The sequence below is a fragment of the Eublepharis macularius genome, chromosome 1 (genome assembly GCF_028583425.1).
Source record: "Eublepharis macularius isolate TG4126 chromosome 1, MPM_Emac_v1.0, whole genome shotgun sequence".
NCBI classification, from domain to species: domain Eukaryota; kingdom Metazoa; phylum Chordata; class Lepidosauria; order Squamata; family Eublepharidae; genus Eublepharis; species Eublepharis macularius.
Window position 1 is genome coordinate 85,943,074 of NC_072790.1, and position 14,613 is coordinate 85,957,686.

The 14,613-nt window shown below is 42.4% G+C and overlaps 1 protein-coding gene across 6 annotated transcripts in view; it reads right to left on the minus strand.

Moving 5' to 3' along the window:
• The window catches only part of EPHA7 (EPH receptor A7), a 241,926-nt gene that overhangs the window by 139,130 nt on the left and 88,183 nt on the right, over positions 1 to 14,613 (minus strand). For 5 of the 6 annotated variants that reach the window (XM_055000369.1, XM_055000362.1, XM_055000387.1 and 2 more), the window contains exons 4-5: positions 7,053 to 7,208; positions 5,871 to 6,206 (exon numbers count right to left, since the gene is read on the minus strand). The exons of the other annotated variant lie outside the window; for it this stretch is intronic. In XM_055000369.1, coding sequence (XP_054856344.1) covers positions 5,871 to 6,206; positions 7,053 to 7,208 — 492 coding nt within the window. The remainder of the gene's footprint in view (positions 1 to 5,870; positions 6,207 to 7,052; positions 7,209 to 14,613) is intronic. 6 annotated transcript variants of the gene reach the window in all.

Below are 14,613 nucleotides of genomic sequence, written 5' to 3' on the forward strand. Positions count from 1 at the left end.
GTGGGGTTTAAATGCCCCTTTCCCAGCTGTTTAGCAGCAGCAGGGGAAAGGACATTTGACAGTTTAAAGGGCTCTTTCCTGCCTTGCAAGGGGCAGGTCCCTTTAAACGGCCCCAACCTCAGCCCCCACCCCCCACAGTCCCAGCCACACACTTACCTTGCCCAGCTGCCCTGCGGCGTCCTCCCCCTCCTCCCATGAGGGGCAGGAAGGCCGTATTTGGCCTCTTCCGCCACTGCGCGGGCCCGCACACCAGCCCAAAATGGCTTTCCCACCCCTCAAATGGTGGGCCTGCGCAGTGGCAAAGGAAGCCAAAAATGGCCTTCCTGCGCTCATGGGAGGAGGGGGGAGGACGCCGCAGGCCCGCAGGGCAGCTGGGCAAGGTAAGTGTAGGGCTGGGGTTTGGGCCGTTTAAAGTGCCCTGCCACTTTCAAGAGGCAGGAAAAGTTTAAACTGCCCCTTTAATACAAACCAAATGAACCAGTAGACCAGTTCATGGAAGTTTGTGGAAACGAGCTTCCACGAACCACTGGTTCGCGAACCACGAACAGGCTGGTTCATGGGGTTTTTTTGGTTCGTATTTGGGTTCATGCCCATCTCTAATCATAAGCAGTGTCATCCTAAGCAGTTATTATCTTTATCAGTCCACAGATGTCTATGGGCTTTAGAAGGATGCAATTCTGCTAAAGTTGGCACTGCTGATGACCTCTGAGGTGACTTACTATCAAGTCATTATAAAGGCACTTGAATTACTGTGCTATATAAAAACTAATGAGAGTGTTTTCCACACTTTTTTCTTTACAAAAGAAATCAGCCACCTTTCTGTATTTGTAAGTGGATAGTACATTCAGTATTTAATGACAGATTTTTGCATTAAGTTCAGATTAAATTTTAAACCAGGTTATTATTGCTTAAAATTAAAAAATATTATCTACCTAGCTCTGCAAATAAAGCATTTGTAGACAGAGTAAAAAGAGCCAACACTTTTTGATATAATAGACCACAACTTTATTAAATACAGAAAGGACCTGCAATGGTTAGTGTAACTAATAAATTAATTCTAATATAGAGCAGTTAATAACAGAATGTAGAGCAGTCAGATCTCCTATACTTAGGAGGCAGGGAAAGAGCCTCATATATAGCTGCCTCCAGCCTGCATCCCACAGTCCTCTTCAAACATAGGACTCTCAAGGTCTCTTTTACACAGGCTGCCCATGAAGCCTCTTTTCCTATGCCATCCTCTTTATGATCAGGAGCGGCATTAGGTACGATAGTTATCATGTATATTTCCACTTACAAAAATAAAAATGACTTCTGAGACTCACTGTAATTATCTATATGAAGCAATAGAAAACTATAAAAACTATTAGAAACAACTTTGTAGGAGAAAGCCAACTGAAGCAACATGTAGAGTACATATTAGGGGTGTGCAATTCGGGTTTCTGAAACCCGAAAGAAACAAACTTGTTTTGGGTTGTTTCAGGTTATCCGAAACGTTTTGGGAAACCCGAAACGTTTCGGGTTAATCGAAAGAAAGTAACCCGAAACGATTCGGGTTGTTTCGGGTTTTTCAATGGGAAAATGCCTCCGTCTTCCCGGACGCCTGGGGGAGGCATTTTCCCACCGAATCATCCCAAAATTGGTGGGGACCTTCCTCCAACCCCTCTCTAACAACCCCCCAAGTTTCAGACCGATTGGACTTTGGGGGGCCATGATATGGCCCCCCAAAGCAGGTCCCCCTATCCTCGCATAAGAAAGGGAAGGGTGAGCATATTGTTAGCTTGCTGCTGCTCATCTTCTTCTTCATTATTTCCTATGGGGAAAAATGAAGAGGCAGGCTTCCTTTGCCAGGGGTGGCATTTTGCATGCAAAATGCCCCCCAACCCTCTGGGGCCCTTCTCCCACCCTTCCTCCCACCCCCCACCAAGGCACAGCCTGCTCCCACTTGGGGGGGGGCATTTCATGGCCTCCCCAAGTAGGTGCTCTTTTCTCTACTACTTACAGCTGGGAGAGGCTTGTCTTGCCAGGGGTGGCATTTTGCATGCAAAATGCCCCCCAACCCTCTGGGGCCCTTCTCCCACCTCTACTCCCACCCCCCACCAAGGCTCAGACTGCTCCCACTTGGGGGGGCATTTCTTGGCCTCCCCAAGTAGGTGCTCTCAGCCCCCAAAGTCCACCTCCTACAGCCCCACACAAACCCAATTCCCCCCCAGCTGCCACACACAGACCCAAATCCCCACATTAGCCCCTCACAGACCCAAATCCACCCCCAGCAGCCCCACACCCATAACCCCAGGAACAGGCTGGCAAATGCCAGGCCTCTCCCTTTGTTCCCTATGCTGGGAACTTCTAAACTCTCTTTCCCTGGGCAATTCTGCACAGCCCAGGGGTGCCACAATGGTGGGCACACTTCTGAGTGCCAGCTGGTCCCTATGAAAGAGCACCTGAACCACAGACACCCTCCCTCAAATTCCCCCACCACCTACAGAGATGGCTGGCCAGCCAGCCCCATTGTTCCCTATGATGGGAACCAACTGCACAACAAAGAATAAAACACGAAGAACACAAAATAAAGTTTTTTAAAAATTATTGTCTCCCTTTCAAAGTACAAGTAGGCAAAGCATTATGACACATTACACCAGCAGTCCCCCACACAGAAAAATAACACAAGTCACTTAACATCAGAGAATCACAAAAGCACAATTCCTGTCAAAAAAACTTTATTTCTTGAACAGCTTTAGGTTACACAGCAGGGGGCACACCAAAGGGCATTCCAGCATTCCACCTCAGAAAAATAACACAACTCACTTAACATCAGAGAATCACAAAAACACAATTCCTGTCAAAAACACTTTATTTCTTGAACAGCTTTATGTTACACAGCAGGGGGGCACACCAAAGGGCATGGCAGCAGTATCTTACACAAAAATAACACAACTCACTTCACATCAGAGAATCACCCAAACACAATTGCTGTCAAAAACGGTGAAGTGGGTTGTATTATTTTGTGTAGTACATTGCTATCATGTCCTGTTGTGCCCTCCTACTGTGTAACCTAAAGCTGTTTAAGAAATAAAGTGTTTTTGACAGGAATTGTGCTTTTGTGATTCTCTGATGTGAAGTGAGTTGTGTTATTTTTGTGTAAGATACTGCTGCCATGCCCTTTGGTGTGCCCCCCTGCTGTGTAACCTAAAGCTGTTCAAGAAATAAAGTTTTTTTGACAGGAATTGTGCTTTTGTGATTCTCTGATGTTAAGTGAGTTGTGTTATTTTTCTGTGTGGGGGACTGCTGGTGTAATGTGTCATAATGCTTTGCCTACTTGTACTTTGAAAGGGAGAAAATAATTTTTAAAAAACTTTATTTTGTGTTCTTCGTGTTTTATTCTTTGTTGTGCAGTTGGTTCCCATCATAGGGAACAATGGGGCATCTCTGTAGGTGGTGGGGGAATTTGAGGGAGGGTGTCTGTGGTTCAGGTGCTCTTTCACAGGGACCAGCTGGCACTCAGAAGTGTGCCCACCATTGTGGCACCCCTGGGCTGTGCAGAATTGCCCAGGGAAAGAGAGTTTAGAAGTTCCCAGCATAGGGAACAAAGGGAGAGGGCTAGCCTTTGCCAGCCTGTTCCTGGGGTTATGGGTGTGGGGCTGCTGGGGGTGGATTTGGGTCTGTGAGGGGCTAATGTGGGGATTTGGGTCTGTGTGTGGCAGCTGGGGGGGGATTGGGTTTGTGTGGGGCTGTAGGAGGTGGACTTTGGGGGCTGAGAGCACCTACTTGGGGAGGCCATGAAATGCCCCCCCAAGTGGGAGCAGGCTGTGCCTTGGTGGGGGGTGGGAGGAAGGGTGGGAGAAGGGCCCCAGAGGGTTGGGGGGCATTTTGCATGCAAAATGCCACCCCTGGCAAAGGAAGCCTGCCTCTTCATTTTTTCCCCATAGGAAATAATGAAGAAGAAGATGAGCAGCAGCAAGCTAACAATATGCTCACCCTTCCCTTTCTTATGCGAGGATAGGGGGACCTGGTTTGGGGGGCCATAACATGGCCCCCCAAAGTCCAATCGGTCTGAAACATGGGGGGTTGTTAGAAAGGGGTGAGAGGAAGGTCCCCACCAATTTTGGGATGATTCGGTGGGAAAATGCCTCCCCCAGGCGTCCGGGAAGACGGAGGCATTTTCCCATTGAAAAAGCCCAAAGAAAGCAGAAACAAAGCCGAAAGCCGAAACGGCTAGCCGTTTCGGCTTTTGCCTGTATCCGAAACAGATTCTTGTTTCGGGTAAACCCGAAACAAGAATAACGAAACAGTGTGCCTTTGCACACCCCTAGTACATATATGGAGCTCCTATTTACAACTGACAATATGTGGTGCACTGCAGAACACATTGTCCAGTCAAGGATTAACAGAGAACAGACAGAGAGAAACTTTGACAATGCAAGCATAAACATTTTAAGAAAAAAAAAACCTTCCCCACTGATCCCTATGTAGACCCCTCCTGAACACTCAGGTGAATAAATTGCTCATGCTGAAAAATCACGTATAGTTGACATGGATACAGACCAATTATAAAACTAAGATCTTTAAAAAGTTGAATATAAAATGGGATCTATATGATTAAATATACAACACTGAGTGAAACATTTGGGTATAAAGTAATTAAGGAAAGGGAGAGGAGTAATATTATGAAATTTAGCTGTGTCGTTATATATCTTGCTTATATTTTTGTTGTAGCTTAAATCTATTATTCTGTATTCTGTTCAAGATTCTTTATGCACTTTCTATTGTATTTTTTTCTTCTTTTAAATAAAGTTATTTTTTAAAAAATAAGTCCCTTAACAATATTTCTAGAAATAAACTGTAAATGTCTACACCTTAAAAGTTGCATTTTGAATCCAAAAAAATATTACAATCTCAGTGTTGCAACCAAGCTCTTTTGTACTAGCTCCACAAAGCAAAATACAGAATGGACTTGCCAGACCATCATTTTATCAGCAAGCAGTTCATCATTTCACATTCCAGAGTAAGAGACTTCCTAGTTTAACATGCAAAACCACTGAAATACATTTTCCCCCTTGGGTGATATGATAGTTTGATTTTATTTTCCTTGACATTTCACCTATCATATTATCATAAATATAAGAAACAAGGAATAACTGTCACATTTTCACTGAATCTCATTGTCAAATATCTTGGAAGCGTTAAATAAATTGGAAGCATAATTCCGGGCAAAAGATGTGAATACGAAATATCTGTAGGCAGGCACCTACCTAAATAACTCAGGCTCTAACAAACAATTTAAACCATTTCAGAATGAAATATAAACATGATGGGGCTTATTTTGAAAATATTAGGCCACTGGAACTACATAGAAGCAAACAAACTTCACCCATGAACAAATTACTGAGTAAAATGTATTTGCTGTTAAATAAGGATATTTCTGACTGCATTCACAACCTTACTGTTAAACATATAAACTTGTATATTAAGTGATATAAGTAAACTCTCTTGTTGAAATCAATGGGCTCTGAAGTGCTTAACTTTGGCTGGATTTGTGACCATACAGTGTAAGTATACTAATTTCTCAGTCCTATAGCACAAGGCACAGCAGAAACTGAAAACAGGATCTAGAATGCCTTTGCACTGGCATGGCAGCCCAGCTTTGCCACTGGCACTGCTCTACTGCTCCAACAGAAATCAACCTAATGTGTTCCATTCTCAGGACCACCTTAATTTTATGTTAGTAAAATACCATTGCTAACCTACTTAAAAGCCTGTGGAACAAGCTGCCGTTCTGTGGTTGCTATCCATTTTGGCACAAAGCATTGTTAAATATAGCTTGCAACATCTCTGTTCCAGGTGTTCTAGAGTCCTAGAGAGAGCTCACTCACCTGCTTGACCAGTGGTAATAGTAACAGCTGCAAACAGCCTCTGAGAACGGCTCAAGTCGGAAACACCATTTACAGCTTCCACTTCAAAAGTGTAGTTAGCATGAGCTAGCAAGTCCATGACGGTGACATAGTTGTCTGCTAATCCAGTTTGCTGGGGCAGATATCCAACATTGCTCCCACAGGGAACACATTCACCCTGCTCCCAGCTGCACCTCTTGCATAATACCCTGTAGGTCACATCATTTCTTCCTCCATTATCAGCAGGAGGGCTCCACTCCAAAGTTACAGTAGTTTGATTAATATTAAAAATAAGGTTCTGCGGTGCGGATGGAGGCCCTTTGTGGAACACAAACATAAAAAGGGGGAGGGGAGAGAAAATCAGTAGGGAAAATTTAGCTGTTCTTTTAATTATTGAGTCAAAAGCTTGCCAAGACATCAACTTTAATTATATTTACTACAAGCTACCCAAAAGCCCACTTGAATGCACTTGACAAGGAATTTTATTTATTTTCCATTAAGGAAACAGGATAGCCATTCTTTATGTATTTACTTCACCCAGCTTTAACAGCTTTTCTTCTGTCCAATTAAAGGGATAAGTTAATGCACCTCAAAAGCTGACTCACACAGATTTCCTCTTGTTGAATTTCTGTCTCCTTAAAAAAAAAACGTAAAACTGAGTGGACTTAGATATCTCTTATTCAGTTTTGATGTGATTTACAGCTATATTTGGGTACAGCTTTGGATCTGAGGAACGTGCATAAATTCATTACTTGAATTGTCAATCTATGAGGTTAGTCTATTTGCAGATGGAAAAAAGGTAAGCCACATCTGAGGACATTTCAATCTAACTCTGTAACTATATAGCATCTTCTTCAATTTGGGGGCTATATGGCATTAGGCAAGCTTTGTATGAATATACATTCTCAGGAGAACCACATACACATTCCTCCTACTGTTATGAGTTATGCAGTATTTTGATGTCATCAAGGTTATGTTAGGAGAGCACAGAAACTGTATTTATGCAGTTTCAGTATTCTATGCTTATTGTCTCTCTGTGCTATTCAATTGTATCTTTTATCTGCAAAAACTACTGAAGGCTAATGTTGTGCACTAGATAGTTGCTTACAAAGGCTATGTTTATTTGAGTAATGTCTTTTGTGATTAAACTCACAAATAACTCACTTGTGCAAGCGACATATGGAGGATCAGTAGGTGCTCTGTAATAGCTGTCTTCACAATCACACCGTGAAGATCCTTCCCTGTCTGAGAAACTGTGCATAGGACAGCGTGAGCACTGCAGATCTTGCGAAGATGATTTGTAGAATCCACGGCCACAGGCTAAGGGAGAATGACACAATTAGATACCGTTTTGAACACGAAGGGGTTTTAGAGAGCTATTGCATTAAGGTATATGCAAAATATGATACATTACATGTACTAAATGTACAGATTCCTGTTTACGTCCTGAAAGGTTTTCCAACATAAGCAGTACTTAAGAATATGAACTGTGTTCTGGAATTTCCTTAAGCATCTCTCTGCCTCAACCCATGCACACTCTTCCACAAAATAGGAACAATAACATCAGTTTACTTTACAAAGTACATTAATTGAATGAACATTTAGGGGGCATGAGAACGATAACAAATGTTAAATGTTAAGAACAGAGGCACACAAGCTAGCTAAGGATGCATGGAATGGAGATGCTCAAACACCTGCCAGTTCAGCTTTCATCCTATTTGCCAGTGGTGATCAGGAAGCTGATTAATCAACAGGCTGTTCAACTATTCACAACCTTGGCTGTTGTAGGTTTTCCGGGCTGTATTGCCGTGGTCTTGGCATTGTAGTTCCTGACGTTTCGCCAGCAGCTGTGGCTGGCATCTTCAGAGGTGTAGCACCAAAAGACAGAGATCTCTCAGTGTCACAGTGTGGAAAAGATGTAGGTCATTTGCCATATATCAAAGGAATTACTGATCAGATGGGAAAGCTTATGAAAAAGCATAACCTTCAAGCAGTATTCAGACCCACCCAAAAAATACAACAGATGCTACGATCAGCAAAAGACAGTAGAGACCCCCTCACCTCTGCAGGAGTATACCGTATACCCTGCAGCTGTGGACAAGTTTACATCGGGACCACAAAGCGTAGCATCCAGACAAGAATAAAAGAACATGAAAGACACTGCAGACTTGGACAACCTGAAAAATCAGCAGTGGCTGAACATAGCCTAACTCAAACAGGGCACAGTGTCTTATTCCAGGACACCAAAATACTGGACAACACTTCCAACTACTTTGTCAGACTGCACAGGGAAGCCATTGAAATTCACAAGCATAAGCAAAACTTCAACAGGAAAGAAGAAACCTTAAGAATGAACAGAGCATGGTTTCCAGTTCTGAAAAACACCAGGCTAACAAAACATTCTATCCCCGACAATAGCCCTGCAGAGAAGATTAGCACATCAAGTACCAATCCATATGCAAAAGAACCTCCTCAGGATACAGTGAAGCCTCCCGCCATTAGCATTCCACACCCTGGGAAACTCTTACAGGATGACTCAGCTCAACCCCACCCCTCCTGAGTAGATATAAATGACCTGCCAACATCTTTTCCAAACTGTGACACTGAGAGATCTCTGTCTTTTGGTGCTACACCTCTGAAGATGCCAGCCACAGCTGCTGGCGAAACGTCAGGAACTACAATGCCAAGACCACGGCAATACAGCTCGGAAAACCTACAACAGCCATCGTTCTCCGGCCGTGAAAGCCTTCGACAATACATATTCACAACCTGTTTGTGTTTATTTTCAGGAAAGGTTATCATAAACCCTCATCAGATGGAAGCTGGCTCCTGACCTACTACTGGGGAAATACTGCCATGTACCCAGCAAATTTTTTTGAGAGAGGGTGGCAGAATCAGGAGCCAACTCCCAGATGATGGAGTTACTCCTGTAAACATTGTTGCATTCTGGACTGTGATGAAGCAACTTGCAGAGATGGTGAGAAACCCAGCTGATTCCCCATCTCTTCTTACCACACCAAGCTGTTCCCTTGAGCTGCAGAGAAAAGGAGATAAATTATTCCTTTTTTCCTCTCCCTTTCACAATAGAAAGATGCTGATTATTTCTGTTTTGCCCAACCCCGCAGACTGGAGAGGAGATTGCAACAGGAAGATTAGAAGCTGCTCACTTTGATCTCCAACTTGACTAATCCGAAGCCCATTCCCAGCTGATCCCCCAACCTGTGATTAAGCTACAAACATGCACACACACAAACACACACAGACCAAGCTGTCCTGTTTCCCAGCATAAAAGGACCAAGATACATGGAAGCCCTGGGAGATCAGAACCTGGTTCCCAGTGGATTCCCCAATCAACTATAAGCCAGTTTCTCACCAAATGGCAGCTGCCAACTAGTTTTGCAGATGTTCAGCTTGCTCGATGAATTCTGAACTTATATATTTTTTAAAACATTTTTATACTGCCTCTCCTTCAAACAAGGCCCAAAGTGGTTTACAATATTAAAATCAATTAAAAGCAACAATAAATATTATATATTAAAACTAAAAACATCACAACAATTAAGGGGTCACATAAATACAATCAATAGTAAAAAAACAACCAGGTGGCAAAGATTGCATGGTATATCACTACTGGTTAAAAGCCTGCTGAAATAATTCTGCCTTGCATGCCCTGCAGAACACAGACTGGTCCCGCAGAGCATGTGTATTGTCAGACTGAGAATTCCACTAGGATAGGGACATCACGAAGAAAGCCCTTGACCTGGGGGAAGAGAGATGAGCCATTCAGAGGGCAGGCACAACCAGTAAGGTGCTGGTTGAAGAATGCAGACTTTGCGGGGGACCATCTCAAGATAAGCACACAGTATGATTGTGAATATTAAACAAGTTATGTTGTGAAATTTGCAGCATCCCTGATATGGCAATGAAGCAAACAAATATTTTTTCAGTGAAAGAAATGTTATATAGTGAACAAAGGCTCCCCTTTGCTAGTTAATTGGCCTTTACCACACACACAGAGGGCCACCAGTCTGATCAAAAAACAAAGACAGTAAAGAGATGTTTAAAAAAACAGAGGTCCAAATTCACCCCATTTTAAATGTCCACTATTTGAATTTTGCTTGGTAGTCAAACATATTTCATGAGATTCAAATCCAGTAGCACTTTAAAGACGAACAAGATTTTCAGGGTATAAGATAGTTGAAGACTCTTGAAAGCTTATACATTGAAAATCTTGCTGGGCTTTAAGGTGCTTCTGGACTCAAATCTTGCTGTTCTTCTGCAGACCTACCTGAAACTATAAACATGTTTCACAATTGGTTATTCACCCAGAACCCTTCGAAATAGCATGGTTCAAATGAGAGATGGGCACAAACCAAAATACAAACCAAAGTTTGTCACGAACCAAGTTGGTCCGTGGTTCACAAACGAGCGAATTGTCAAGAGTGCATTTCTGACAAACCGTGACAAACCGCTATGATTTTTAGGGTGGTTCGTTTGTTTTGTTTTTCAGTTCATCACTGCAGACAGCCTGGAGCCGATCAATCTATTTCCTAGACAATGGTGTGTGTGTGTGGGGTGTGTGTGTGTGGATTTCTGCAGCCCTTCTGCAGCCCTGGGAACACCAATGTCAGACCTCCGAAGCTTGATAAGCAGTTCTGGCTGCCTACAAGACAGCACCCATTCTGCTCTATGAGAGCAGAAGGAGTATAACCCTCAACTCTCAGGCAAGTGGTTTCAGTTTCCAGCAGGAGACAGGGAGGAACTTCTTCTATTTGAGGCCTGTGTTTGACATTTTGGTGCATCTGCTTCTGTTCCACAGCCAGGCTCAGGGGCTAAGCCTAGTGGGTTACTCATCTGAGGAATTTTTTATTATTATTTTGAGCACCTCTCTTCCCCCCAGGATTGACCTTCCCTCATGGATCACCTCTGTCCTTTCCTGTACAAGAATATTCCTGTCTCCCTAAACATCTACTCCTTCCCTCCAAGATTAACCTCCTCTCATAGATTGTCTCTGTCCCCCTATCCTTTAAAAGAATTTTCCCATCTCCTCAAGAACATCTCCTTGACTGTTCCCTCAAAGAGTACTTCTGTCCCCATTCCAGCCCCAGAGCAGTTTTTTTTTGCTCCCAGGAACCATCATTCCACTCTAGGGGCCATCAGTCTGTTCTCAGAGGAAGGTTCTTTAACTCCATCCCACATTTTCATTGCAACTTTTTGGTGCAGCAATGTATTTCAATAGAGACAATGCAAGTCAGAGCAGTTTATCTGTTCCCAGAGATTGTCATTCCACTCTGAGGGCCGTCATTCCATTCTCAGAGAAAGATTCTCTAACTCTATCCCACGTTTTCATTGCAACTTTTTGGTGCTGTAATGTATTTCAATGGAGCCAATGCAGGCCAATTGGCATTTGTGGCTCCCATTATACCTTATGGAACTTTCCTGGGGGCACTTGCTTTGGGGGGGGGTCTATAACTCGGACATCCAAAATCCAATCTTTGCCAAACTTGGAAGGTGGGTAGAAGAGAGACTGCTGAAGACTCCCTGGGAGTTTGGCTTCTCTGAGTGTTGGGGGGGGGGCGTTCTATGGCCTCCAGAAGTGACCAGGCAAGTTAGTGAAGGTTTGTGATTCGTGAAATGCGATGAACCACGAACCACCATAAACCGTCATTTTCCCGGTCCGTACCCATCTCTAGTTCAAATTAAACCAGTGACTGGAATAATTTCCATTTATATCCTTAATCCCAGTTCTATGCCAAAACAAATTTTTAATTTTAAGGATTTAATGAAGGTCAGTACATGGTGGAAGGCCCCCCATTTTTCTATCAATTATTATGATGGTTTCCATAACAAATACGGCTAACTGAAACATTGTTACTATTTTTGCTGTTAACGAAAACAGAAAAATAGTAATACTGAGTTGGTTCTAAAAATATATATGTGTTAGATTAACTGTTAGACATGATTTCACATCAATGAAAATATTGAAATGCAAAAATATTCATGTAACATCTTAGCTTATCCTGTCTTTTGGTCCATGATAACAGATAAAAGTTCTACATGTTATTGCAGCTGGGTGTAGTTTGGTGTAGTGGTTAAGAGTGCGGGACTATAATCTGGAGAACTGGGTTTGATTCCCCACTCCTCCACTTGAAGCCAGCTGGGTGACTTTGGGTCAGTCACAGCTTCTAGGAGCCCTCTCAGCCCCACCCATCTCACAGGATGATTATTGTTGTAGGGATCATAATATACTTTGTAAACCGCTCTGAGTGGGCGTTAAATTGTTCTGAAGGGCGGTATATAAATTGAATGTTGTTGTTGTTGTTGTTGTTATACATTCTGTAAATGTAAAGTGAATTATAAAGATAAACTGACACACAATTTAAAAAAAAAATTTTTTTAAACTAGAAGTCGTTAACACATTAGTAACTGGTTATATGGCACTTGCTTTTTTGTTCAGAGAAATGGGACATCTTGTGGGCTTTTTACTATATGGAAATGTTATTGCTTTTCAAAATGTTAATATAATAAGAAAATCAATTATGGATTTCCTTACCAAAATACAGGTGCAACGTAGACTCTCTCTTCACTAAGTCCCAGCCTCAGACTTACCTGTGGCCCCCATTTGCAGACTGTGGGGGCATGGGGGTGCAGCACAAGGCAGCTGCTATTATCCTAGAGGCCCGACGGTGCCTAGCAACCTTCGTGGGGCTATGCAGGTAGCCCAAAATTCAAAGTGCCTGGCCAGCAAATAAGCAATTCAAAGTGCCTGTATTTCTAGTGAGTGGTTCAAGCTGATGGACTTGGAGGATTTAGTTTTTATTCAGGTATGAGAGTTGGGCATATAATCAGGAGCATATGCACACTACGGCACTCAATTCTCAACCAGCTTCAGAGTGAGTGTTGACAGGGCAAAGCAGGAGCTGAGGGAGCTGAAAGAGAGGTGGTGGCGGTGGGGAAACAGTAGCATGGAAGCAGCAGCGGCAGGAGAAGCCAGCACCAGAAGTTGCCTCATATCAGCCAGAAAGCAGTGGGTTGGGCTGCAATTCAGGTGTCAGTGACCGGGGCCGCAGCACAAGCAGAAGAGGAAGAGGCCATCTCAGTAGTGATGTAAGTGGCCATTTTTGAGTTCCACCAGGCTCGCCCCTCCATTTTCATCTTTCTATATAAAAGGCAAGCCGTATTGGCAACGACACACATTTTTCCTGGTGCTCCTGCGCAGGAGCACTAAGATAAAAAGTGCATCATCGTCAATACGGCCTTCATTTTTTTTTAAAGTTTTTTATTGGATTAGAAGTATTTTAACGTCCATTACAATCAATTTCCTTTAAAAATTCCAATTCTAACCCCCTTCCTTTCCCCCCCCCTTTTGTTGACTTCCAACAGTTTTCCAACCCCTTATCTATTTCCCCCTACTCATTTCAAACTTATTTTACCTATTAAACATATACTTTCACTCTCTTCTAAGCTTACCTATTATATCACAACGCTGTCTCATTTCCCTTTCCATTTAACTTAACAACTAGATAATACATTTCTGGCATATATTCTTCAATAATCATTTTGGTAACCTGTACTCTATCTTACTCATTCTGATCTCCTCTATATTGAACAAACAATTTATTCCTCATTATACATAACTTTAAGTACATTATAAACATTGCATACCTTCAATATAGGTCAATCAATTTAACCCATACTCCATATATTACTCTTTGTTTTATACTTTAAGCATAAGTCAATCAATTTGACCCATATTCTGTATATTACTATATATTTTCCCCTACTTTCTTGTATTCATTCATTTTGATTATACAGTTTCTCCATTATACCATTATCTGCCAGCAATGAGATTAATCCGTTTCTATCCCCAATAGTCAAATAAAATAATTGCTTAGATATTTTTCAATTAACTCTCCCCCCCGGTATAGACACTTCTCTCTTCTTTTGTTATATTTCAGTAATTTTCAAACTGCCACAGTTCTCCTCCCACCTCCCATTTTTTCACCAAGTATTGTTTCAGCTTCTCCCAGTCCGTGTTAAACTGTCCTGGATCAAGGTCTCTCAATCTTCTTGTCATTTTGTCCATCTCCGCCATGTACAGCAATTTATAAATCCAGTCCTCGATGGTTGGCACTTCTTGTACTTTCCACTTCTGCGCGTACAAAAGTCTAGCCGCTGCCGTCATGTAAAATAGCAATGTCCTGTATTGTGCTGGAATATCCTCCATTCCCAAGTTCAGTAGCAGGAGTTCTGGGTTCTTATTAACTTGAAATTGTAAAATCTCACTTATTACTCTTATTATTTCCCCCCAGTACTGCCTAGCTACCTCACAAGTCCACCACATGTGATACAAAGATCCCTCATGTTTTTTACATTTCCAGCACTTGTTAGACATATTTAAGTTCCCTAGCGCAATTTTCTTTGGTGTCAAATACCAACGATAAATCATTTTATAGCCATTCTCTTTAATGTTAGTGCATGTCGTAATCTTCAATGTATTTTTCCACAAGTATTCCCACGCCTCCATTGTTATTTCCTTATTAAAGTTTATAGCCCACTTCACCATCTGCACTTTAACTGTCTCAACTTCAGTATACCATTTTAACAACACCTTGTAGACCTTAGAGATTTCCTTTTTATCTTCTTGTAGAATTACTTCCTCTAGTTCTGAGTTCTCTATTCTTATCCCTCCCTTTGCACAATCCGAGTTGTAAAGGTCTCTAAT